Raw genomic sequence first — 26,608 nt, 5'->3', positions numbered from 1 at the left:
CCCAGCCAATAAATCCCCAGACTTCTCAAGAGCTTTACTTCGAGAACATATGTTTCTTTTCAGGCTGCGAATGTTGGCCATCAGGACTCTACTTCCTTCAGTCCTCAATTCTAAATTCCACTGAATATCCCTGCCTCAGGTCGTTGTCTAAGACGGGAGGGAGGCTGCTCACCCAGAGCCAGAGACCATGGAGAAAACTACTCCATGGGTGCCTGTCCCTGTTCGGGGTGCACATAGCCATCTCCCCCAAAGACCCCATCCTGGAAAAGCCCCCAACTGTGAGGGATGTAGAAGACTCTTACCCAAAATGATTACTCAGAGATCACTCAGTAGAAGGCAGAAAAGTTGTTTATTGAAAACCTCCAGAGGATGAGCCATCCCATCTGAGATAAGAAAAAGAAAGCTGGTGGTAGGAGGGCTAAAGAAGTAGTAAAGATACATAGCTTTTATACAAGAAATTACATCACAAGTAAGAGAGCATTGAGAAGGGGAGGGGGAGGCATCTAATTGATTGTTGCTATTTGGAGAGATTGGAATGGAAGGTTTCTGTTTCCCTGAAATCTCCTGATTTCTAGGAAACAGAAAGTCAGGCCTTCAGGCTTAATCAAGCAATAGTGGTCCAGCTAATAGACTAAATATCGATAAATGTCAAATATCAATAAATGTCATCAGCTCAGGTTAAGTAAATACGTTTCAAGCCAGCCAAGGCTCAAGTAAATATGAGCCTGCACATATTATACAGGTCATAGGGGAAACACAGAAATAATGAAAATAAAATACAGAAAAAGAATTCATACATTCCTGTAAGTTCTTCACCTTATCTATTCCCCACACTTTTAATTCACTTTATGTTGATCCATCAACTCTGAACTCCATTCAGAGACATTTACCTTATCTACCAGAAGGGGAAAATTTGGGATGACAGAATACCCTCACTTCTGATCTTAGTTATTTGGCTTCCTGGTTTCAGGACATTTTCACAGAGGAAAAAGCCAAAGAGGCAGAGGTAAAACTTAAAAAAAAAAAAAGGGGGGGGGGGGAATCAAGATCATGAATTTGCAATTGCAACATTTCCAACAAGTACAACAGGCTGGATTTCCCAAACCTTCTTCCCCTGGCACCTTAGCTTCCCCAGAGCTGGTCATTCTCTAAATCAGGTTTGTTTTTACTGTCAGAAACCTGGCCACTGGAAAAAACGAGTCACTCTCTCTACCAAAGGCTGCAATGTTTGTTTAGCACTGCTCCCCAGAACCCTTTAAGGACTGCCCTCTAAAAATCCTAACTGGATAAGAAAAGGGCAATTATCGCTTCATTTCCCACACAGCTGTACTCCTTTGGACTTAATCATGCCCCCTTTCTGCTCTTCCCTACTATTCAGCTTCCTTCCTTAAACTTTCATCTGTTAGATAATATGCAACATCAGTCCCATCCCTGTTTCCAACATAAACACCTGCAAGTCATTCTGGAGTACATCAGTACCTGAATATTTTTCTGTGGCCATCTCTCCAAAATTTATCCATGGCCATCTCCTAGATTATTTATGGTTAGGAAGAGGCGACTCACACAGAAGAAGGAAAGAAAGAAATAAACATCCAAGGAAGGAAACAACTCTTAAGCACTTACTGTCTGCCAGGCACTGTGCTTAGCATTGCACAAATATCATCTCATTTGATCCTCACAATAACTCTTTTTAGATAGATACTATTATCAGTATTATTTCCCCTTTAACAGATGAGTAAATTGAGGCAAACTGAGGTTAAATAACTTGCCCAGAGTCATACAGCAAGTGACTAAAGGTCATATTTGTCTTCAGACCTTTTTGATTCCCAACCTAGTGGAATATTATTGCATCATTAATGAATATGATAAACACGCAGAAATATAGACATTCTTATGTAAATTGATATAGAACAAAGTAGAATTAAAGAAGTAATTTAATGACTACAACAAAAATACAAATAAGACAAAGTCAGTCATTGAGTCAGTTTTCATGCTAAGAGATGGGTTCAATGCCCAGAGTCATAGCATATCTGCTAGACTGTTTTTCAACATAGAGACAGAGCATTAACAGCCTGTGATTGGCGGGTGGATGACATGATTGTCATTGAGTGTTCCTTAGGCTGGCATCAGACAACCCCTTTTACATATCCATATCTTGCTATATTTGTTTATTAAATATTGACACATTTTGTTTTTTGTTTCAGTTATTTCCCAATAACTTGGCTTTGGGGTCAGTTATTTACTGTATGTCCTGGGGCATTGAACACCTTGTACTGAGCTGAGATTAGACACTCATTGCCATCTCAGGTTCAGCGTCCATTCTAACGATTTTGAAACACCCATTCTTCCCTTATATGGAAGGGGAGGAGTTTGTGGTCTGGCAAAAGAATGAAATATCTAGGACTTTAATCAAAGCAAAATTTGAAATCAATTGATCTGACCACAAAATGGAAAGGTGGTGGATTACACCTCCCTTCTTTGGCAGAAAGGTTATAAAAAGACAGCATGGAATAGAAAGATAAGCCTGGCGAGGCATTTTCCACCCCATTTTCCTAATGTCCACGAAGCAGGTTGTATGTAGAGTGCTAGGCAAGCCAGAAGTAATGCACTCAGAGCTAATATCACCATCCCACACACAATTTACAGCTTCATCTTCTTGGTAACCTTACCCTCAGAAATTACAAAAATTACTTTTTAATTCTAATTAAGTCAAGACCCAAGAGCTAGCTTTCTTTATCTTCAATCATAACTCAAAAGAAGACAAAATTACTGTGAATGACTGTGATTTAACAGCACAGAAACAAACACTAAAGCCACATCAGCAGAGGAATGCCAGCCGGGCTTGGATGGTCCTTTCCCCATCTATTTCTCCTCTCAGTTGATCTCATGTACAGAAGAAATGCAACAGCTAAGGATTTTTCTACTAGACTGTTGTCTACATACACTTTCTCTTAGACTGTTACCAATCCCTGCCCTTCATTCTGACAGTAACCCATTCTTTCTTCCTGTGTTGCTTTGGCTTCTAGGTCTATTAGTGATGCATCCTGCCTTAGCCTGGGAGCCTTTCTAAAGGTCCAGCTCCCTGACAGACAGAGCACCCCTGAAGGTAAGAGCAACTTCCTCATCAAACTGGGGGTCCTCTGAGGGTTAGACTCCCTTTTCCTTCAGAATAAGGGCTCCTTGTAGCCAAGATATACTTAGTTATTATGCATAGTGTGAGACCAATACATTGACTAATTTAGATTTTTATAAAAGATACAGCTTTGCTTATCCTCATATTGTTTATACCTATTTTGGAGTAATGCTTGCCAGAAACACTGGGTGGTTTTTGGTGACCTTGGTATAGGAGAAGAGGAGCCACCTCTTGTTCCCTCCAGTGAAGATTATGATGGACTCACATTTGCAACAGGGCTTCTCCAATTCTCCTCTTAAAAAGTGTTTCCTATTACCAATTTGCCAGTTACTCCATCTGCTAGTCACTTTCCAACTATGGTTATTTGTGACTGTAGGGTCCAGAATTCCCCAGTCAAGGGAACTCCAAGCCTCCTGCCACCCCTCACTCCCATTAACATGTTAGCTTGATACTGAAGAAAGAATCCGAGAGCTCCAATATGATTATGAAAGTCCTTTACTAATCATCTGGATCACTTACAGAGAGGCTTTCTAGGGCATCTACCAGATGATTCAAGGATCTCTAATCCCCATCATGCAGTCTAGGATGGTGACCAGATTATTATTAAGTGGATCCCCACAAAAGACCCCTCAAAAAGAAATCAGATAAGGGGAGGAGCTAAAAAGCATCATGCATACATGAATGTGGGATGAGTAATGTCTTCATTTATTACTTGGGGATTGGAGCTGGTTCCAGAACTTGGGTGGAAGCCTCCCTTCCTCAGTTCTTTTGTGGTTGCCAAACTGTTATGATCAAAATCAAAGTAAACTGAGGCACAAAGCTCCAAAAATGATCAATTTATTGACAAAGTAAGAATTTTCCAATGAACCGAGTCTTAGCCTCCTCAGCTAACTAAGACCCTGAATGATGGGGACAACCCTCTTTTATAAATGAAAGGAAAAGAATGTCCCAGAAATAGAAAGCAACATCATAGACAGGGAAAATAATGTGATTGGGCACAGAGCTTGTTGCATCATAGGCATGAAGGACAATATTAATTGCTGGAAACTGGGAATGCAGGGCTATCACCAACCCCTCCTTCCACTCTGATGATAAATTCTATATGCATTTTACAAGAAAAACTAATGGTTTATAGATAACAGATCAGATTTCAAAGAAGGGCAGCACCTTACAAGGATAACTGGTAGAACAAAGATAATAGGTTTCCTTTAATTAAGGTAATTTACAGGAAGGCTGGACTTTTAAATGCAATCAGAGGGGAAGACTGAACTTCTAAATATATATTCTTATGAAATTAGTTTAAAGATAAAGAAAGTGACTTGGGGTAGTTATACAAAATGTAGCACTGCCTGTTACAGAATAAAATCAAGTGTAAAATAAAATATCAGTTACAGGATAAAATTAATTTGGTTTTCTCACTAAATCAAATGCAGCATATGAATTGATGAAATATTTGCTATACTGAAGAATGAAACGGACAACTGGAAAGACAATATCTATTTATTTAGATGCAGAGTAAGGTGAGACGAACCAGGAGAACAATGTGTATAACAATCACATTACATAGAAAAATAACTTTGAAAGTGTTCTGATTAGTTCAGTAGTAAGCCCCAAGTCAATCCAGGTCATTACAGTAAGTAGTGGAATAATGCGAGGCAGGGATCACTGGGTTTTGACTAGTCATTTTTTCTTGATCATTTTCTCTAGGTTGATCAGTCTGGCTGAAGTGTTCCAGAGGCTGTGGGCTACTCCAGGGTCCCGGGCAGACTCAACAGGCAAGCTCAAGTTACATTTGGAGTTAAAATATTTTCCTGAAATGCCATGTAGTTCTTCTGCTAAGCTCAGGTACAAGACTGGAATGGCACCCTGTGCAGCGGTCTTGGGTGACAGCAAAGGGAGAAGAGTCAGAAGTGAAAGTAATAACCAGCTCAAGGGATCCAGGGATACCTGGGATGAGGGAATAGGGGTAGGAGAGAATATACTCCTTTCTAAGCTAGTAGAGAGAGTACACTGGCTTGGGAGTAAGGAGTCCTAGATATTCATCTCAGCTCTAAATCTATGTTACCCCTTCTCTGAATTTTAGTTTTTCCTTCTATAAAATAAATATGGATATTAAGACATCTCTCATGAAGTGTTATGAAACAGATGCTTTACATGTTATAAAAGAGAAAATTATTATCTTCATATGTGTTATGATTCTAGGAGTCATATCCAGAAGCTGTACCTTGCTCTAGGATATAAGGGAGAGGGCTAATGTTAGGGGAAGTACAGAGACCACTACCTCCCAGACCCACATGGAAGACATGAGAAATACAGAATACCTCTATCTCCTCACCTTTAAGAAGACGCTCAAGATGCAGAAGATACTGCGATACAGCCAAGTATAATTCTTCATAATTCCCGTTTTTACAATCCCTGGTTCCACTGAATTCACTGTCACACCTGAGGTACAAGGGGTAAAATATGGATCCAGGAAAGTGGAGATGGATATAAGAAGGTGTTATAATAAGAGAGGTTATGGAGCTCCCTATCAAACAAAGCCCCAACTTCCTTTCCTTGCAACATTTAAAACTTCCCATGATTAATATTACTGTTCTGTAAGAAATGACCAACAGGATGATTTCAGAAAGGCCTGGAGAGACTTACACGAACTGAAGCTGAGTGAAATGAGCAGGACCAGGAGATCATTATATACTTCAAACAACAATACTAGATGATGACCAGTTCTGATGGATCAGGCCATCCTCAGCAACAAGATCAACCAAATCATTTCTAATGGAGCAGTAATGAACTGAACTAGCTATACCCAGAAAAAGAACTCTGGGAGATGACTAAAAACCATTACATTGAATTCCCAATCCCTATATTTATGCACACCTGCATTTTTGATTTCCTTCACAAGCTAATTGTACAATAATTCAGAGTCTGATTCTTTTTGTACAGCAAAATAATGTTTTGGTCATGTATACTTATTGTGTATCTAAGTTATATTTTAATATATTTAACATCTACTGGTCATCCTGCCATTTAGGGGAGGGGGTGGGGGGGGTAAGAGGTGAAAAATTGGAACAAGAGGTTTGGCAATTGTTAATGCTGTAAAGTTACCCATGTATATATCCTGTAAATAAAAGGCTATTAAATAAAAACAAAACAAAACAAAACAAAACAAACAAAAAAAAAGTTCAAAAAAAAAAAAAACTTCCCATGATTTAGCTCAAACCTATTTTTCAAGCCTCATTTCACTTTCTGTCCAGCCTAAATTGACTCTTGTCAAAACAGACTCCTTGAAACTATGCTCAAAGGGTTATCAAACTATGTATACCCTTTGATATAGCAGTGACTCTACTGGATCTGAATCCCAAAGAGATCTTAAAGGAGGAAAAAGGATCCATATGTGCAAAAAACGTTTATAGCAGCCCTTTTTGTAGTGGCAAGGAAGTGGAAACTGAGTGGATGTTCATCAATTGAAGAATGGCTGAGTAAGTTAGGATATATAAATGTTATGGAATATTAATGTTCTATAAGAAATGATCAGCAGACTGATTTCAGAAAGGCCTGGAGAGACTTACATGAACTGATGCTGAATGAAGTGAGCAGAACCAGAAGATCATTGTACACAGCAACAGTAAGACTATACGATGTTCAGTTCTGATGGACATGGCTCTTTACAATGAGGTGATTCTGGCCAATTTCAATAGATTTGCTATGAAAAAAGCTACCTGTATCCAAAGAGAGGACTGTGGGAACTGAATGTGAATCACAACATAGTATTTTCACCTTTGTTGTTTGCTTATTTTTTTCTTTATCATTTTTCCCCTTTTGATCTGATTTTTCTTGTTTTATATGATAAATGTGGAAATATGTTTAGAAGAATTATACATGTTTAACATAGGGGAGGGAGAATGTGATAAGGGAAGGAGAAAAATATGGAACCCAAGGCTTTGCAAATATGTTGAAAACTATCTTTGCATGTACTTTGAAATGTAAAAAGCTATTATCAAAACAGACTCCTCACTTCTTACTGCCTTGCCCTTTCTCATGCTATTCCCTTTATCTGAATTCACTCTCTCTTTATCTCCACTTTTGGCAGTTTAACAATCATCTTCTACAGTGACAACCCTTCTGAGGAGCTTTCTTTAATCTCTTCCAGCTAAAACGAACTTTTATCTAACCTAAATTCATAGCACCACTTTGGCCTTCTCTTACACACTTAGGAAGTTTTCTTTACAATGAGCCCAAATTTGCTTCTCAGAAACATCTACCCTCTCTTCCTAGTTTTGACTTCTGTACCTAAAACAGATTTCATCGTGCTTCCTTAAGACAGAACTTACTGAGGCGTGAATTTCATGAGGTCATGTCACATCTAGTTGAAAAGGGCCAAATATTAGGAGGTATTGGGATGTGGGAAGAATGGGCCATGAAGGTAGTTTTAGAGAGTGTGTGAGATTATCCTTTCTTTATCTTATACTTGGTATGAAGTATCCTTTAGGATACTTTAGGACCTAAGTATTAAAGTTCATCATTAAAAAAGTAAGAGAACCAAATCAAACACCTTTTATGGATATAGCTAGACCAAGAAGTTTTAACCAAATGAGTTAAAGATCAATCAATTAAATAGATAAAACAGATTATTTAATATGCAAATTTGAATTTTTATATGAAAATTAATTTAACCAGAATAAAGAAGAAGAATGGGAGGAAAAAACTCCTTGCTAAATATTCTGATAATTCTAATATCCAAAATATGGAGGTAATTAACATGAATATGGCAGGTAGGTGGTCTAGTGGAGAGTGTGCCAGGCTTGGAGTTGAGAAGATTCATCTGCCCAAGTTCAAATCTGGCCCCAGACACTTCCTAGCTCTGTGACCTAAGCAAATTATTTAATCCTGTTTGCCTCAGTTTAATATAGCCATTAAATGAGCTGGGGAAGGAAATGGTGAACTACACTAGTATGATTGCTGAGAAAACTCTAAATGAGGACATGAAGAGTCAGATAGGACCGAAACAACCAAACAACAGCAAACATGAATTTGGAGATGAGAATAGGGTTTTCTGTGATTTCATTAGTAAAGGAAATTTGAGGGTCAGGTAACTTCCATTATCAATGTTGATTGTTAGTATTCAGTCGTGTCCAACTCTATGACTCCCATTTGGGTTTTCTTTTCTCCTATTTAGCATCATGGGTTCAGAATCCTCTCCACCAATCAGGATTTCTGTCTCTCTGTACATGCTTACCATCATATCACAGGACTAACCTTCAGGAAACCACTCAAGACAATTTAGGCATTTTGTCACTAATAATAAGAAAAATGCAAATCCAAACAACTTTGGGGTTTTGTGCCTTAACAGCAAATTGGCAAGATTAGCTAATGTTGTAGGAGTGCACTGCTTGGGAGAAATATTCATTAGTTCAACCATTCTTAAAAGAAATTTGGAGTTATGCTTAAAAAAAAAGAAATGAGGAGTAGTGATAAAAAGGAAGGTAGTATATATACCAACATATTTATAATAGTTCTTTTTGTAGTAACAAAGAACTGGAAACAAAGTAAATGTCCATCAATTGCATAATGGCTAAACAAGTTGTAATACATGAATGGAATGGAAAATTACTGTACTGCAAGAAATGATGACTATGAAGAATACAAAAAAACACTACAAGACACACTGAACAAATGCAAAATGAAGTGAGCAGAATTTAAAAGACAGAAAGTCATAACTACAATGTAAATGAAAAGAAAAAGAAAAATGGAAACTAAATGATATGAAATTATGGCCATTAATTTTGCCTAAATTTCCTTAACTATAAAATGGTAATAATAATAATAGTGACTACATCTCAGGATCAAATGAAATAAGAATTATTTTTTTAAAAACCCAGCACAATCCTTGGCAATAGTAGTTACTATGTAAATGTTAGTTATTATTGTTATTATTGTTACTGTTATTTTATCCCAGAGAAGGTATATAAGAATACAAAGTAGGGGACATGAAAGTGGAACTATAACGTGGGACTTGGTTGATATATTTGTTAGTTTTGCTGAATTACATTTTTATTCTATTTTATTCTTTGATGAATGAATATGGGAAGAAGAAAAGAAAATATTGGAAATTAAGGGTGATGAATACAATTTTTTTAATTAAAAAAAGATTATTCATAAGCCTCCAGGTGAAATCTCTAAGGGTTTATTCCTTTTCTGCTTTCAAAGCCAAATTCAGGAACTTCTTCCAGCCAACTTCCCTGGCAAGCCTTAAAAACCTAAATACAACTGTTTTGTGTACATGTCACTGTAAGGTTCCAAAGGACAAGGATTGTTTTAGTGTTTATTTCCATTTCCCCAGAGCCCTTTCATGTGGATCAAAAGAGCCATTGTGCAAAGCACTTTGCAAACTTTACATAATTATTGCTATTATTACTGAAAATGTATTAAGTATTAGAAATGTTTGTTAAATTTATGAGGTAAACTATACCTATAACTAGGGCAGGGAGACTTGGGCTTTGTACCTAGGTAGTGAAATTTAGAGAATATAAAAATCTAAGGTATATATACCTTTAGCAGCTAAAATCCACTATAGTAATTAAATCTTCCTCTCAGGCTATTAAATTTGTCTTAATTACTTGTATTATTTATACATTGTAAATTACAAAGTTGATTTGAGGGTGCATTTTGGCCTACTTATCCCAGACTCCTTTTAGGTCTAGTTTACTTGCCCCATACTCATTTTAGGCTTTCTCAGATACCTAATCATGATTCTGGACAGGATAATAGGTATTCTGGGATGTGAACCTATCCCTATAGTGCATTTATTATGTATGTACTTACTCTTTGTGTCTCTTTCTTCCACTAGACTATAAAGGTCCAGTAACTTATCTAAGCTTTTTATGTCTCAACTGCTAACTTAAATATTTATTTGCTGAGCTGAATTGTATTAAATAGAATAGATATGAGGGAGTGCTGAAGTTTGGGGAATGTAGAAAATGGTATCAGTGTTTATCTTCCAGGTTTTTGTTTTTTTTTTTTAACTCCAATCGGATATATACACTATACATATGTATGATGTGGGTTTATTCTGGAAAACAGAGATAGGGGCCAGGTTGATGACATAGTAACACAGGCAGATGTGGAAGACTGTGGCAGGAGAAGAAAACATTGGAAATGGAGGGAATTGTGGGTCAGAACAGGAGAGCAGCAAAGAAAGATGGTAGGAAGATTAAGGAGGTATCAAAGGACCATTTAGGGGTGAAGTGGACAGGATTGTGGGTAATGTGACAGGGACAATCTAGGAAAGATTCTGGGACCATATTTGAGAAGGTGGTATGGAGGGACTATGGGAGGAAGGGGTGGATAGCAGATGAACCTCTAGAGGTGCTATGGGGTAGGGGTATGGTTACCTGTGCCTTGAAGTCTCTGGGCAAGCTCTTTAGTGAAAAGGACCAACAGCAGCTTAGTAGAGTCATAACACTGTTGTGGAAGAAGGGGGGATCCAGCTCCTACTAGGTGTTGTTCATCCACAATCCCATACTTGTGTCGGAAAGAGGTCACATTCACCACTCGGGCCGAGTCTGCAGAGAGCAGGCCCTCTGAAATAAAAGGAAGAAGAAGAAAGAAGAAGAAAGGAGGAGGAGGAAGAGGAGAAAGAGAAGAAGGTGATGATAATGATTATGATTATGAAAAGTGACTTGTTCAGTTTATAAGTTAATAAGTGGAAGAGTTGGGACTTAAATTTCCTGGGGGATCAGCGTTCCAGTGGGACTAGATTTCCTGATTTGAAATTCAGTATTCTTCTCACTTTTAAACACTGCCTCTTCACTCAGATAGATACCCGAAGCCAAGGAAACTCTTAACTCCTGCCACCATCCACCATCCTCCCTAGGGGAAACAGCCCTTCAGGCTGGAGAGCCAATCTCTGTGCAAACAGCATAGAACTCGAGTCAGAGTGCCTGGGTTTAAAGATCAATCCGGATGTTTACTACTGTAAACATGGAGAAAGGATATATAGTAGAAGGCTCTGCATGTGCACAGAGACTCCACTTGTTGCAAAAGACACTGCCCTTGTATGTGGCTAAAAGGGAGGCAGAGAAGACATTTCTAGCCTCTTCTCCACCTCCCCCTTTTCCAAGGAGAATTTCATTCCAACCATGAAGGGAAGCAGGAGGTTGGGGCCAGAGGCCACTCTACCGTCCTCAAAGAGAGAGAGTACTAGCCTAGCACTTGAAGTGACTCATTGCTTAAAGAGTCAAGAAGATTCAATGCCTAATGAGACCCCAGAAAGGACTGCCATTTGGAAAGTCCCTAAAAGAGAGAGAAAATAGATATAATTATGAGCTAGTACTCTTCACCAATAAGGTGAGAATCCCATACCAATGGGCTTTGGGACAGTGGTTCTATCACCTCTAAATGACTTGTTAGGACTGATGACCCCAAGCCATGGCTCCTGGTATATGTTATGCCACAGTTCGTTTCCATGCTTCTCAGTCCTGCAAAACCTCCCCTCCCTCTTTTATTAGAATATTTGATAAGGATAAAAGATCTTATGTTTTAGAACATCAGAATGCCTCTCCCCATCCCAAGCTATCAGAATGTCAGATACTGTCTTATCAAGATGCCTCTCCCCATCTCCAAGGTTCCTCCTGCCATGCCTCCCCTCATTCTGTCAGAACTAGATTGTCAGAGTCCCGATCCCGCTCTCAGCTCTCTGCTCTCAGCTCTCTGCTGAGAGCTCTCAGCACCCTGACTCCGCCCCCGCTTCAGTCTACCCCCTGAGTCTGAGCCACTTGTGTATATGTCATTGAGAAAGCTCATTGTTTGTTGGCTTCTTGGAGACTATAGTGTCATTCAGCCCTGGGACCAAACCATGGATCCATTTGGTCCTAGTAAATCTCTCCCTTTTAAACAGATTATCAAATACTCTCTAATCTCTATCTTGTTCAGTTTCTCCTGCATTACAGTATACAGATGGTATGCAATCTTTTCACTAAATCCCTTTCTTTGGAACTTTTTCCCAGCCCCCTACTCGAGGTCAATTCTGAGAATATGAGCATTTGACTTGTGTCTGGCAAGCATTCAGGTCCTTCGAAAGGCCTAACTAAGTTTTAGATTTAGACTTTACTCCATACCACAACCTCTGTGTGGGGGCAGGGGCAGGGGAGATTGGTGTAGAGCTGACATTTATACAGTTTTTGCAGAAACAAATTGATTTAGCATATAAGTAGCAAACATAGTTAAGCCAGTAAGCCACTAGATACCCCTCTTTCTTCCAACCCCCTAGAAACCACATCCTAAGCGAGCTTTTCTTGCCCTGTCCTTCTCCACCCCCATCACCAACCTGGCTGTCTTGCCAGCAGTAATCTCCAGGTCTCCAGGCTTCTGTTCATGGGGTTTATGTCCCAGAATCTTTTTTATCTCCTTAACAAAAATGTCTTTGAGGATGTGCTTTAAGCTGCTTGCCTCGGGGTACATTTTTTTGAAGCTTCCTCCATAAACCAAAATGATTGAAAGTGATGTTTACCTAACACAATGTCAAATATTGCAGGACAGATTTTATATAAACTGACAAAATAAGTTGTGTCTAAAATGATGAAAATTTAAGACAATGTTTATCCCCCAGAGGCCCCACCTTCTTCAGGTGCTTGGACTGCATTGCTCACAGTACCCACAAGGAAAAGGTCTCACTTAATCCAGGCTTTTGATTCTCCTGTTTTGGTAAATTGTGTTCATGTACAAGTTGTTCTTTGGGGAATCTAGTCTGTTCTATCTCTCTGTCACTTTTCAGGTGACACAAGATTTCACTATCTTTCTGTCATAATTTTCATATTCAATCATTCTCTGTGCTGTTCTCTGTGCTGAGACTTCCCATCTGTTTTTTCAGTCAATAAAAGGGTTTAGAAACTAGATCCCAAAGCCAAAAACCCAATGGTAATTGATCATATTCTCAACCCAAGGTTTCTGGATCATGGGTGTGCCCACATTCTATGCATACCTAAAGTGAGAATGATGACAAAGGAAGGGAGAATTACTTAATATTACTTTTACTACAGTTTACTCTAAATGAATGATAGTCTTCTCTGACTAGATGAATGATTGATATAGACAGGATAGTATCATGAAAAATCCCTGGATTTGGAGGACCTATAAATTCTTAGTGAATTCAAAACTAGGTCTTTATGAATTATAACTGAGAATACAGAAAGAACTGATAAATACAGTTGTTGGGCTGTTATTAATGATCTCTGGGGAGAAAAACAATCTAAAAACAGGACGGTAGAAGCTAATCTTAACTTTCAAGAACATGGAGAAGAAATTCTTCAAAGCATATGTTGATAATGCTTATTGATCTCTGACAGAATTCTAGACTATATCATTACATGGGTAGTTTGTAAGCATGTTGAAGGAGGAAATCACTGATCCTTAAGAGCTAGTATGCACTTTACACTTCTCCGATTGTTTAAGATGACCTGAAAAGATGATAAATGTTGGAGGGGATGTAAGAAAACTGGGACACTAATACATTATTAGTGGAATTATGAGCTGATCCATCCATTCTGGAGAGCAATTTGGAACTATGCCCAAAAGACTATGAAACTGTACATACCATCCAGTGTCACTACTGGATATTCAAAAAAAGATCATGAAAGAGGGGAAAAGGCTCACCCTGTAATTATTTTTCTTTTAACTGTTCTAATAGAGAAATAGTTCTCAAGAGTTCCAATGTCATCTTTTTGTATAGTATATAAATAGTTTAATCTTATTGAATACCCTCTTATTGTTTTTTCTTTCCTGTGTATCTTTTTTATATTTCTATTGAGAAGCCTTTTTCCCTCTTGGGAAAGGTTCCTTCTGACTGCTCAATCTCCATTTTCTCAGATTAAATGGGTAGACAATTGCAAGAAGCAACTTCTCTACTCTTGACCAGTTCTATCTTTATTTATTTATTTTTGCTGAGGCAATTGGGGTCAAGTGACTTGCCTAGAGTCACACAGCTAAGAAGTGTTAAGTGTCTGGGGTCAGATTTGAACTCAGGTCCTTCTGACTTCAGGGCTGGTGCTCTATTCACTATGCCACCTAGTTGCCCTCAATTCTATTTTTTTAAGGAGTTGTTTTCCTTCAGGACTGGTGCTCTATCTATTGTATCACCTGGCTGCCCCCAACATAACAAAATTTATAGGATACATACAGCCAAAGAAGTACTTAGGGGAATACTTATATGAATAAAGTAGAGACAGAGTAGATGAATGAATTGGGATTCAACTTTAAAAGTTCAAAAAAGAACAAATTAAGAATCCCCAATTAAATGTCAAATTAGAAATTCAAGCAAAAGAAAAATTCAAGTTGAAAGTAAGAAAACTATTGAATTAATAAATAAAACTAAGAACTGGTTTTATTAGGGGGGCACAGCCCAACAATAATAATAAAATAGATAAAACTTTAGTTAATTTGATTTTTTAAAACAAGGAAAACCAAATTACCAATATCAAAACTGAAAAGGGTAAATTCACTACCAATGAAGAGGAAATTAAAGCAATAATTAAGAGCTATTTTGCCCTAATGTATACCAATATATATGACAGCCTAAGTTAAATAAATTAATATTTTCAAAAAATATAAATTTCCCAGATTAACAGAAGAGGAAATAAAATATTGAAATAACCCCATTTTAGAAAAAGAAATTGAACAAACCATCATGAACTCCCTAAGAAAAAAATCTGGGGCAGGGGGGAGAGCAGCTAAGTGGCATAGTGGATAGAGCACTAGTCCTGAAGTCAGGAGGACCTGAGTTCAAATTTGGTGTCAGACACTTAACACTTCCTAGCTGTGTGACCCTGGGCAAGTCACATAACCCCAATTGTCTCAGCAAAAAAAGAAAGAAAAAATCCAGGGCCAGATAAATTTACAAGTGAATTCTACCAAATATTTAAAAAACAATTAATTCCAATACTATATAAACTATTTGGAGAAATAAGCGAAGGAGTTCTACCAAATTCTTTTTGTGACATAAATATGATGCTAATCCCTAAACCAGAAAGAGCCAAAACAGAGAAAGAAAATTATAGACCAATTTCCCTAACTATTCATGCAAAATTTTTAAATAAAACATTAGCAAAGTGATTACAGCAATTTTCACCAGAATAATATACTATGATCAGGAATGCAAGGCTGGTTCAATATTAGGAAAGCTATTAACATAATTGACTATTATCAATAACAAAACTGAGAGAAAATATATGATTATCTCAATAGAGACAGAAAAACCTTTTGACAAAATATAGTACTCATTCTTATTAATAACACTAGAGAGCATAGAAATAATTGTTTTAAAACGATAAACAAATCATCAGCAAGCATTATCTGAAATGGGGGTAAGCTAGAAGACTTCCCAATAAGATCAGGGATGAAACAAGGATGCCCAAAACTAGGCATGGACCTACACTTAACACCGTATACCAAGATAAGATCAAAATGGATCCATGATTTAGGCATAAAGAATGAGATTATAAATAAATTAGAGGAACATAGTTTAGTTTATCTCTCAGACCTGTGGAGGAGGAAGAAATTTGTGACCAAAGATGAATTAGAGATCATTATTGATCACAAAATAGAAAATTTTGATTACATCAAATTAAAAAGCCTTTGTACAAACAAAACTAATCCAAACAAGATTAAAAGGGAAGCAACAAACTGGGAAAACATCTTCACAGTTAAAGGTTCTGATAAAGGCCTCATTTCCAAAATATATAGAGAATTGACTCTAATTTATAAGAAATCAAGCCATTCTCCAATTGATAAATGGTCCAAAGATATGAACAGACAATTTTCAGATGATGAAATTGAAACTATTACCACTCATATGAAAGAGTGTTCCAAATCACTATTAATCAGAGAAATGCAAATTAAGACAACTCTGAGATACCATTACACACCTGTCAGATTGGCTAAGATGACAGGAAAAAATAATGATGAATGTTGGAGGGGATGTGGGAAAACTGGGACACTGATGCATTGTTGGTGGAGTTGTGAACAAATCCAACCATTCTGGAGAGCAATCTGGAATTATGCCCAAAAAGTTATCAAACTGTGCATACCCTTTGACCCAGCAGTGCTACTACTGGGCTTATACCCCAAAGAGATACTAAAGAAGGGAAAGGGACCTGTATGTGCCAAAATGTTTGTGGCAGCCCTGTTTGTAGTGGCTAGAAACTGGAAAATGAATGGATGCCCATCAATTGGAGAATGGTTGGGTAAATTGTGGTATATGAATGTTATGGAATATTATTGTTCTGTAAGAAATGACCAGCAGGATGAATACAGAGAGGCTTGGAGAGACTTACATGAACTGATGCTAAGTGAAATGAGCAGAACCAGGAGATCATTATATACTTCAACAACGATACTGTATGAAGATGTATTCTGATGGAAGTGGATTTCTTTGACAAAGAGACCTAACTCAGTTTCAATTGATCAATGATGGACAGAAGCAGCTACACCCAAAGAAAGAACACTGGGAAATGAATGTAAACTGTTTGCATTTTTGTTTTTCTTCCCGGGTTATTTTTACCTTCTGAATCCAATTCTCCCTGTGCAACAAGAAAACTGTTTGGTTCTGCACACATATATTGTATCTAGGATATACTGCGACATATTTAACATATATAGGACTGCTTGCCATCTAGGGGAGGGGGTAGAGGGAGAGGGGGAAAAATTGGAACAGAAGTGAGTACAAGGGATAATGTTGTTTAAAAAAAAATTACCCTGGCATGCCTGTCAATAAAAAGTTATAATAATAATAATAATAAAAAGAAACAAGGAAGTCCATTATTACCACTAGGATTCAATATTGTATTAGAAATATTAGCTTTATCAATAAGTGAAGAAAAAAATTGAAGGAATTGGAATGGGCAATGAGGAAATAAAACTCTTACTCTTTGCAGATGATATCATGGTATACTTAAAGAATTAACTAAAAAACAATGAAATAATGAACAATTCTGGCAAAGCTGCAAGATATAAAATAAATCCACATAAATCATCAGCATTTATATATATTAACAACAAAGCTCAACAAGAAGAGATAAAAAGAGAATTTCCATTTAAAGTAATGATAGACAATATAAAATATTTAAGAAACTACTTGCCAAGACAAACCTAGGAATTATATGAACACAATTACAAAACACTTTTCACATAAATGAAGTCAGACCTATACAATTGTAAAAATATTACTCATACATAGACTGAGCTAATATAATAAAAAATGACAATTCTACTAAATTGATTTACTTATTCAATACTATACCAATTATATTACAATGCAAAGGAAGGTGACCTAGCCATACTAGATCTAAAACTATATTATAAAGTAGCAATCATAAGAACTTTAGTCCTGGCTAAGAAATTAATGAAGTAGATTAGATACAAAAGACACAGTAGTAATTAATTTTAGTAAACTAATATTTAATAAATCCAAAGATTCCAGATCCTAAGATAAGAATTCAGTATAAGAACACTATTAGAAAAACTAGAAAATAATATTGCAGAAGCTAGACATAGACTAACATGCATATAATTTATCAAAATAAGGTCAAAATGGGTACATGCTTTAAAAAGGATAATACCATAAGCAAATTAGGAGAGCAAAAAATAAGTTTACCTGTCATATCTATGGAGAAGAGAAGACTTTATGATCAAGAAAGAGATAGAGAACATTATGAAATACAAAATGAATAATTTTGGTTATGTTAAATTTAAAAAGTTTATTACAAACAAAACCAATGCAAGCAAGATTAGAAAGAAAACAGAAAGATAGGAAACAATTTTTATGACAAGTATTTCTGATAAAGATCCCATTTCTTAAACATATAGAAAACTGAGTCCAATTTGAAAGAATACAATTTATTTCTCCAATTGATAAATGATCAAAGTTTTTAGATGAAGAAATTAAAACTATTTATAATCACATGAAAAAAATGCTCCAAATCACTATTGATTAGAGAACTGCAAATTAAAACAACACTAAGATATCACCTCACATCTTTTTTTTTTTTCCTAAAGCAATTGGGATTAAGTGACTTCCCCAGAGTCACACACCTAGGAAGTATCTGAGGCCAGATTTGAAAGCAGGTCCTCCTGACTTCAGTGCTGATGCCCTATCCACCACGCCACCTAGCTGCCCCACCACTTCACATCTTGATTAAATTGAGTAATATGACAGAAAAGGAAAATGACAATGTTGGAGATAGAGGAAAATTGGAGCACTAATGCATTGTTGGTGGAGTTGTGAACTGATCCAAATATTCTGAAGAACAATTAGGCACTATGCCCAAAGAGTATAAAACTGTGCATACCCTTTGATCCAACAATTAATCCACTATTATATCTGTATCCCAAAGAGATTATAAAAAAGGAAAAGAGCCTACATGTACAAAAATATTTACACATCTCTTTTTTTTGATACCAAAGATTTGAAAATTGAAGGAATGCCCATCAATTAGGCAATGACTGAACAAGTTGTGGTATATGAATGTAATGGAATACTATTGTGCTATTAAAAATGATGAGCAGGTAGATTTAAGAAAAACCTGAAAAGACTTACATAGAACTAATGAATAGGGAAGTATGCAGATCCACGTGAACACTGTATGAAATAACAGCAACATGCATGATGATCAACTCTTTGTTTTAGTTCTTCTTTGCAATACAACTATCCAAGACAATTCCAAAAGACTCATTTTTGGAAAAAGCTATCTACATCCAGAAAAAGAACTATGAAGTCTGAATGCAGACAAAAGTATATTGTTTTCAATTTTTGTTGGTTTTTCTTTTTTGTGTTTTTCCCTCTTGTTATTTCATAAGATTTCTACTGTGAAAATATGTTTATATAATTGCACACTTATAATCTAAACCATATTGCTTGCTCTCTTGGATGAGGGAAGGGAGAAAAAGAGGGACAAAAATAAAAAAATTAATGTTGCAAATTAGCTTTGCATATAATTGGAAAGAAACAAAATACTAATTACCAAAAAAAAAAAGCTTATCAGCTCAGTGAGAGAAAAATTTGGAACTCAAAATTTTAAAAGATGAATGTTAAAAATTATTTTCACATGAAATTAGGGGAAATTTTTTTTTTAAAAAAAGAATTGATCTAACAGCTAAGATAGCAAAGTGATCAGAAGCAAAACAACCCACCTCTCACAATTTTAGCAAGTCTGAAATAAGGACATAGGATCAAGTAACCTAAGATAAAATTCTACTAAGTATATTTTTTTTCTTTCTCAGGTTCACACAAAAAGTCTACCAGACAACACTAGAAAAAGAATCCAGTATAGCATTCTATAATGTACACGAGGGACAAACCATGGAAACCTGGAACATGAATTTGTATCTTTCTGAACCTGAATCTGGAGTTAGCACCCCAGATAATACACATCCTATGACTAAACAAGATTCCACCATACTTTTCAAAAAATGTGAAAAACCTGCCTCTGGCACAAAATCCAAATTAAGGAAGCAAAGTTGGAAAAATTAGTAATCATAAGAATGTACAAATAACAAAAAATATGAATCCACCAAAAAAGAATCCAAAGAAAATAACTCCACAACAGCAATAACATGACCATTTCACCACAAGATCTATTAGAATTCCTGCATGAAATGAAGAAAGAATTCAAAATGATATTAAAAATGAAGGGAAGAACTTAAGTTCTTCAATAATTTTAAAAATTCTGCAATAATTGAAGAAGCCATGTATTAAAAAAGGGATAGACAAAATGGAATGTATATAGGTAATTAATGGAATGGTCAGTAGACTAGAGAATAGGCCATGTTGAAGACTGGTTGAAAGAACAGAGGAACTTAGTCCTTAACTTAGTTCAGAGAAAAGAAAGCATAACAGGGTATGATCACAGTCTTCAAGTATCTGAAGATTTGCCACATGGATGAGGGATAAAATTTGTTCTGAGCTGATAATCATAACTATGAATGTGAATGGGATGAACTCTCCCATAAAATGGAAGCAAACAGCAGAGTGAATTTAAAAATGGAATGCTACAATATATTGGGATTAAAAAAAACATTTCATTTATTTCTCTGGCTATGCATGTATATTAATTTTTAAATATACAATTCTTTATGAATCATATTTAGAAATAAAAATCATAACAAAAGGGAAAAAAACACAGGAGAGAAAAAAACAGAAAAAAAGGGAACATAGCATGTGTTGATTTACATTCAATTTCCATAATTTTCTTTCTGGATGCAAATGGTGTTTTCTATCCAAAGTTTATTGTGCTTGCCTTGTTGGATCACTGAATCACTGAGAAGAACATAGTCTTTCATAGCTGATAATCACACAATCTTGTTGTTACTGATACAGTATTTCTAATTCTGCTTGTTTCATTCAGCTATCAGTTTGTATAAATCTTTCCAGGCCTTTCTAAAATCAACCTAATCATCATTTTTTATAGAATAATAATATTCCATTACTTTCATATATCACAATTTATTCAGCCAATAAGAACAAAATGGCAAAAATATCAGAGGAATTAATGAAAAAAATTACAAAGGATGGTGGCATAGCAGTACCAGACCAAAATTCTATTATAAAGCAGCAATCATCAAAATCATTTGACACTGGCTAAGAAATAGAGTGGTAAATCAGAGGAATAGGTTTGATACACATGACACAAAAATCAATTACTATAATAATCTAGTATTCAATAAATCCCCAAACTCTACCTTCTAGGATAAGAACTATTTCACAAAAATTGCTGGGAAAACTGGAAAATAGTATGTCATAACTTGGCATAGACTCACATTTCACACCCCATACTGAAATAAGGTCAAAATGGGGAAATGATTTGGGCATAAGGGATATAATATCATAAACAAATTAGGAGAGGAAGGGGTTATTTACTCATCAAATCTTTGGAGAAGAGAGGATTTATGACTCCAGAACTAGAGAACATTATAAAATACAAAATGGACAACTTTGATTACATTAAATTAAAAAGTTTCTGCACAAACAAAACCAATACAAACAAGATTAAAAGAGAAGAACCAAGGTGGGAAAAATTTTTTACAGCCAGTGTTCTGAAAAAGGCCTCATTTCTAAAATATATAAAGAACTCTCTCATATTTATGAGAATACAAGTCATTTTGCAATTGATAAATGATCAAAGGATATGGACAATTTTCAGATGATTAGATTAAAGCCATGGAAGTCATATGAAAAAAAAAAATGCTCTAAATCACTCTTGATTAAAGAAATGCAAATTAAAACAACTCTGAGGTACCATCTCTCAGATTGGCTAGGATTACAGAAAAAGAAAATGATAAATGTTGGAGGGCATGTGAAGTTGAGAAATGATTCAACCATTCTGGAGAGAAATTTGGAACTGCTCAAAGGACTACAAAACTATGCATATCCTTTGACCCAGAAGTGCCATTACTGGGTCTATATCCTAAGGAAATCATAAAGGAAGGAAAAGGACCCACATGTGCAGAAATGTTTATAGCAGCTCTTTTTGTGGTAGGAAAGAATTGGAAAATGAGTATATGCCCATCAATTGGGGAAATGGCTAAATAAGTAATGGTATATTAAAGTAATGGAATATTATTCTTCTATAAAAAATGATGAGGTTGATTTTAGAAGAGCTTGGGAAAATTTACACAAATTGATGCTGAGTGAAACAAGTAGAACCAGGAATACATTATTCAGAGTATCAGCAAGACTGTATGATGATCAATTATGAAAGACTGGTTCTTCTCACTGATTCTGTGATCCAATTATCCCAATAAACTTTGGATAGAAAATGTCATCTGCATGCAGAAAGAGAACTGTGGAGATTGAATGTAATCAACACACTCTATGTTCATTTTTTTTTGTTTTTTTTCCCCTTCTCTCATGGTTTTTCCCTTTTGTCCTGATTTCTCTCTCCCAACATAATTCATAAAGAAATGAATGTTTTAAAAAGTTAATATACATGTATAACCAGAAAAATAAAACAATTTTAAAAACTTAAAAAATACAATAAGAAGTTTGTTCTGATTGGCTCCAGAGGACAGTATCAGGAACAGGAGAAGAATATAAAAGGAAAGTAGATTTCCTTTCACTACAGCATAAAGGAAACCTTTCTAATAGCCAAAGCTATCCAAAAGTAGAATAGGCTTCTTCTTGGTAGTAGTCTCTTAGTACTAGAACTCATCAAGTGAACATTGGATGGGAATGATATAAGAATTTCTATTTAGAGAAAGATTTTCTAGATGACATTTGGGGTCCCTTCTGAAGCATGGCTTTGTTAAGAGAATAAGGGTCTAGGAGAAGAAAAGAGAATGGGGGAAGGCTGTATTTTATCCTCACCCAGTAACAGGTTTGTGAGCAGAAAGTGTCCAAGGTAGTTGGTCATGAAAGTCAATTCCAGGCCATCTGAGGTAATAGTCTTGTAGGGTAGCCCTGGAAGAAAGCAAGGATACAAAAGGGTTAGAGACATCACACAATCTCCAAGTTGAATTACATGAGAGAAGGTGAAAAGCATGTGTGTTGGGAAATTTGGATTTAAAATTCAGGAGGAACACTTAATTTTGAAGTGTGGTTACTTAGGGAGAGAGGGAGTCAGAATGGGTAGTTGTGGTATAGTTGGGGAGAATTTTTCTGTTATGAGCAATCTCTAGACCTGGGATGGGGGGGAAAATGTACCACAGATTCCAGCATTGTTGACCAGAAGATGGATGTGGGGTTCTTCTACAAGAAGTTTCTGAGAAAATCTCCTGATGGAGGCCACAGAGCTGAGGTCCAACTCTCGAAGGAGCAGATTCTTGTTCCCAGTGGCTTTCTGGATGTCCTCAAGTGCCTTTCTCCCCTGAGTCAGGTTCCGGCAGCCAAGGACCACATGAGCCCCACGTCGGGCAAGCTCATAGCACACAGCCTTCCCTATCCCTGGGCCATAGGAGACATGGGTGGGTTTAGAAGTCGGAGGGGAGAAGGATGGTGAAGTGAAGAAGCTAGAACTGAGTTGATAGTTTCTCTCTTATCTCAAATTTAACAGTACAATAAGCATTAATTGGGCACTTGTAGTATGCAGAGCCCTATGCTGGGCACTGGAAGGAAGATAAAATTTATTTCAGGTCTACCTCCTGCTAGTATGTAGTTTACAATTTAATAATGAGGGTTGAGATAGTAATAGGAGGAATCCTCACTGCTTTCCCTACCAGTTCCTTAGTATCATTCTCCTGGATGAATATAATAGTTTATTAAGAGGACTACTAGCCTCTAATTTATTCTTCAAAAGCAAACAGAAATAAAGGCCTCATTTCCAAAATATATAGAGAATTGACTCTAATTTATAAAAAATCAAGTCATTCTCCAATTGATAAATGGCCAAAAGATATGAACAGACAATTTTCAGATGATGAAATTGAAACTATTTCTATTCATAGGAAAGGGTGTTTCAAATCACCATTGATCAGAGAAATGCAAATTAAGACAACTCTGAGATACCACTACATACCTGTCAGATTGGCTAAGATGACAGGAAAAAATGATGAATGTTAAAGGGGATGTGGGAAAACTAGGACCCTGATGGGACACAACTCCGAGTTATGAACGGATCCAGCCATTCTGGAGAGCAATTTGGAACTATACTCAAAAAGTTATTAAACTGTGCATAGCCTTTGATCCAGCAGTGCTTCTATTGGGCTTACATCCCAAATAGATATTAAAGAAGGAAAGGGACCTGTATATGCAAAAATGTTTGTGGCAGCCCTTTGAGTAATGGCTAGAAACTGGAAACTGAATGGATGCTCCTCAATTGGAGAATGGCTGAGTAAATTATGCTATATGAATGTTGTGGAGTATTATTGTTCTGTAAGAAATGACCAGCAGACACCCAGCGAATGAACTCTGGGAGATGACTATGAACCACTACGTAGAATTCCCAATCCCTCTATTTTTGTCCACCTGCATTTTTGATTTCCTTTACAGACTAATTGTACACTATTTCAAAGTCCAATTCTTTTTGTACAGCAAAATAACTGTATGGACATGTATATATATATTGTATTTAACTTATACTTTAACATATTTAACATGTATTGGTCAACCTGCCATCTGGGGGAGAGGGTAGGGGGAAGGAGGGGAAAAATTGGAACAGAATGTTTTACAATTGTCAGTGCTGAAAAATGACCCATGCATATATCTTGTAAATAAAAAGCTATTAAAAAAAAAAGAAAGAAAGAAAGAAATGACCAGCAGGATGAATACAGAGAGGCTTGCAAAGACTTACATGAGCTGATGCTAAGTGAAATGAGGAGAATCAAGAGATCATTATACACTTCAACAACAATACTGTATGAGGATGTATTCTGATGGAAGTGGAAATCTTTGGCAAGGAGAGGATCCAATTCAATTCCAATTGATCAGTGATGAACAGAACCAGCTACACTCAGTGAAAGAACACTGGAAAATGAGTGTGGACCACAACATAGCATTTATACTCTTTCTGTTGTTGTTGGCTTGCAGTTTTTTCTTCCCAAGTTATTTTTACCTTTCTAAATCTGATTTTTCTTGTGGAACAAGAGAACTGTATAACTATGTGTACATATATTGTATTTAAGATTAAAAAAAAAAAAAAGAAAAGTTCTGAAGCAACATCCAATTAACCAGTGATTAACGTTACATAAGGACTAAGACAAAGAATGGTCTCTTTTACCTATCAAAAAAAATCTGCTCAAAAGTGTCAGAGGCTGGATTTGAATTCAGATCTTCTGGCCTCTAGGTCCAGCACTCTGTGTCCTGTAGTATAGGACATAGTTATATACTGTTATATACATCCTGCTAGTTATATACATCCTGCTCTCTCCTGTGTTTTAAACCTTTGCTCACTTTATTTGTATAATAGCCTTCCTCCTTCTACCCACTTTGAACTAAAACTTAAAAGTTCAACTTAAGCAATACCTTTCCCATAAAATTATCTCTGGTCTTTCCCATTTTACCTCAAATACCACCTTATTTTGTATCTCTCTAAAGAATGTGTGTATATATCTAGGGGAGGAGGTAGGAGGAAGAGGGGGAAATGTTAGAACACAAAGTTTTGCAAGGTTCAATGATGAAAAATTATCCATGCATATGTTTTGAGAATAAAAAACTTTAATAAAAAAACATACTTAACCTAACCAAAAAAAAATTTGACTTCAGTGAAAAAAAAAAATGTGTGTTTACCTGTACATATATGTTTGTGTGTATATATCAATAAAATGCTTCACAGACCTGAGAGTCAGGAAGACTCTCATTCAAATCTGGCCTCAGAGAAGATGTATTTACTGTATGACCCTGATTAAGTCACTTCACCCTGTTTGCCTCAGTCTCCTCACCTATAAAATGAGCTGGTATATCTACAATATCTTTGCTAAGAAAATCCCAAAAGAGCCTAAGAGAGACCCAGATGTAGACAAGACTTAAATACCAAACAACAACAATTGAATATATCAGATAATTAACAAACTTCCCCCTCCCCCCCCCCCCCCCATGGACAAACCTGTGAAGGAGGGAAGGAAAAGAAAAAGATTCTATATTGGGTTATGGGGGCTGGTGAGGGGAAGGGGAGGGCAGTGGTGAGAAAGATAAGGACCTTGGAAAGAGGGGAAATAGGGACTTGTACACAGAAGGATGGAAGGAATGGAAACTCTAGGAAGGAAGAGGGAAGGGTGATTCTGTACTCATGATGTGAGGTGTGTGTGTGTCTCTGTGTGTGTATTGCAGTGGGAAGGAATGAGAATATTGTTTTTTCTAGAAGAGGGATGGGAAGTCTAGGAAGGGAAGAAATGAGAGAAATGGAATTCCCGGGCAGTGAGAGGGAGTTCTCACCTGAGTTAGCTCCAGTAACCACAGCAGTCTTCCCAGTTAAATCTACAGGGCAATTCTGGAGAGTCCAGGTGTTTGACTCTTTTCTATATACCATCCATAGCACAATCAGAAGGAGAGAGAGGAAAGGAAGGATATAAGAAGTGTAACTGTCTAGACTCCAGGTCTCCATGTCCAGCAATGCCAGGGGCTCTATGAAACTAGGTAGAGATCTAAATCGTTTGAGAGCTGAGATTAGACACTCATTGTCATCTCAGGTTCAGTGTCCACCCTAATGATTTTGAAACACCCATTCTTCCCTTATATGGAAGGGGAGGAGTTTGTGGTCTGGCAAAAGAATGAAATATCTAGGACTTTAATCAAAGCAAAATTTGAAATCAATTGATCTGACCACAAAATGGAAAGGTGGTGGATTACACCTCCCTTCTTTGGCAGAAAGGTTATAAAAAGACAGCATGGAATAGAAAAATAAGCCTGGCGAGGCATTTTCCACCCCATTTTCCTAATGTCCACGAAGCAGGTTGTATGTAGAGTGCTAGGCAAGCCAGAAGTAATGCACTCAGAGGTAATATCACCATCCCCCACACAATTTATAGCTTCATCTTCTTGGTAACCTTACCCTCAGA

General features: G+C 36.5%; 1 protein-coding gene across 2 annotated transcripts; it reads right to left on the bottom strand.

Annotated features, from left to right (window-relative positions):
- Positions 1 to 4,615: 4,615 nt before the first annotated feature.
- Positions 4,616 to 26,268, bottom strand: LOC100930820 (retinol dehydrogenase 12-like). 2 transcript variants are annotated; one of them, XM_031942246.1, is made up of 6 exons: positions 25,986 to 26,268; positions 22,821 to 23,060; positions 22,485 to 22,577; positions 10,525 to 10,713; positions 5,469 to 5,575; positions 4,616 to 5,080 (listed from the first exon to the last, which is right to left on the bottom strand). In XM_031942246.1, the coding sequence occupies exons 1-6, from the start codon at positions 26,152 to 26,154 to the stop codon at positions 4,814 to 4,816; spliced, it is 1,065 nt and encodes a 354-aa protein (XP_031798106.1). In that variant the 5' UTR covers positions 26,155 to 26,268; the 3' UTR covers positions 4,616 to 4,813. The 2 variants fall into 2 exon arrangements, with proteins under 2 accessions (XP_031798106.1, XP_031798107.1); XM_031942247.1 differs by having other exon boundaries at positions 4,616 to 5,011; positions 25,986 to 26,267.
- Between the last annotated feature and the right edge of the window lie 340 nt (positions 26,269 to 26,608).

Source organism: Sarcophilus harrisii, chromosome 6, assembly GCF_902635505.1.
Source record: "Sarcophilus harrisii chromosome 6, mSarHar1.11, whole genome shotgun sequence".
NCBI classification, from domain to species: Eukaryota; Metazoa; Chordata; class Mammalia; order Dasyuromorphia; family Dasyuridae; genus Sarcophilus; species Sarcophilus harrisii.
This window is presented reverse-complemented; position numbering and strand designations above follow the sequence as displayed.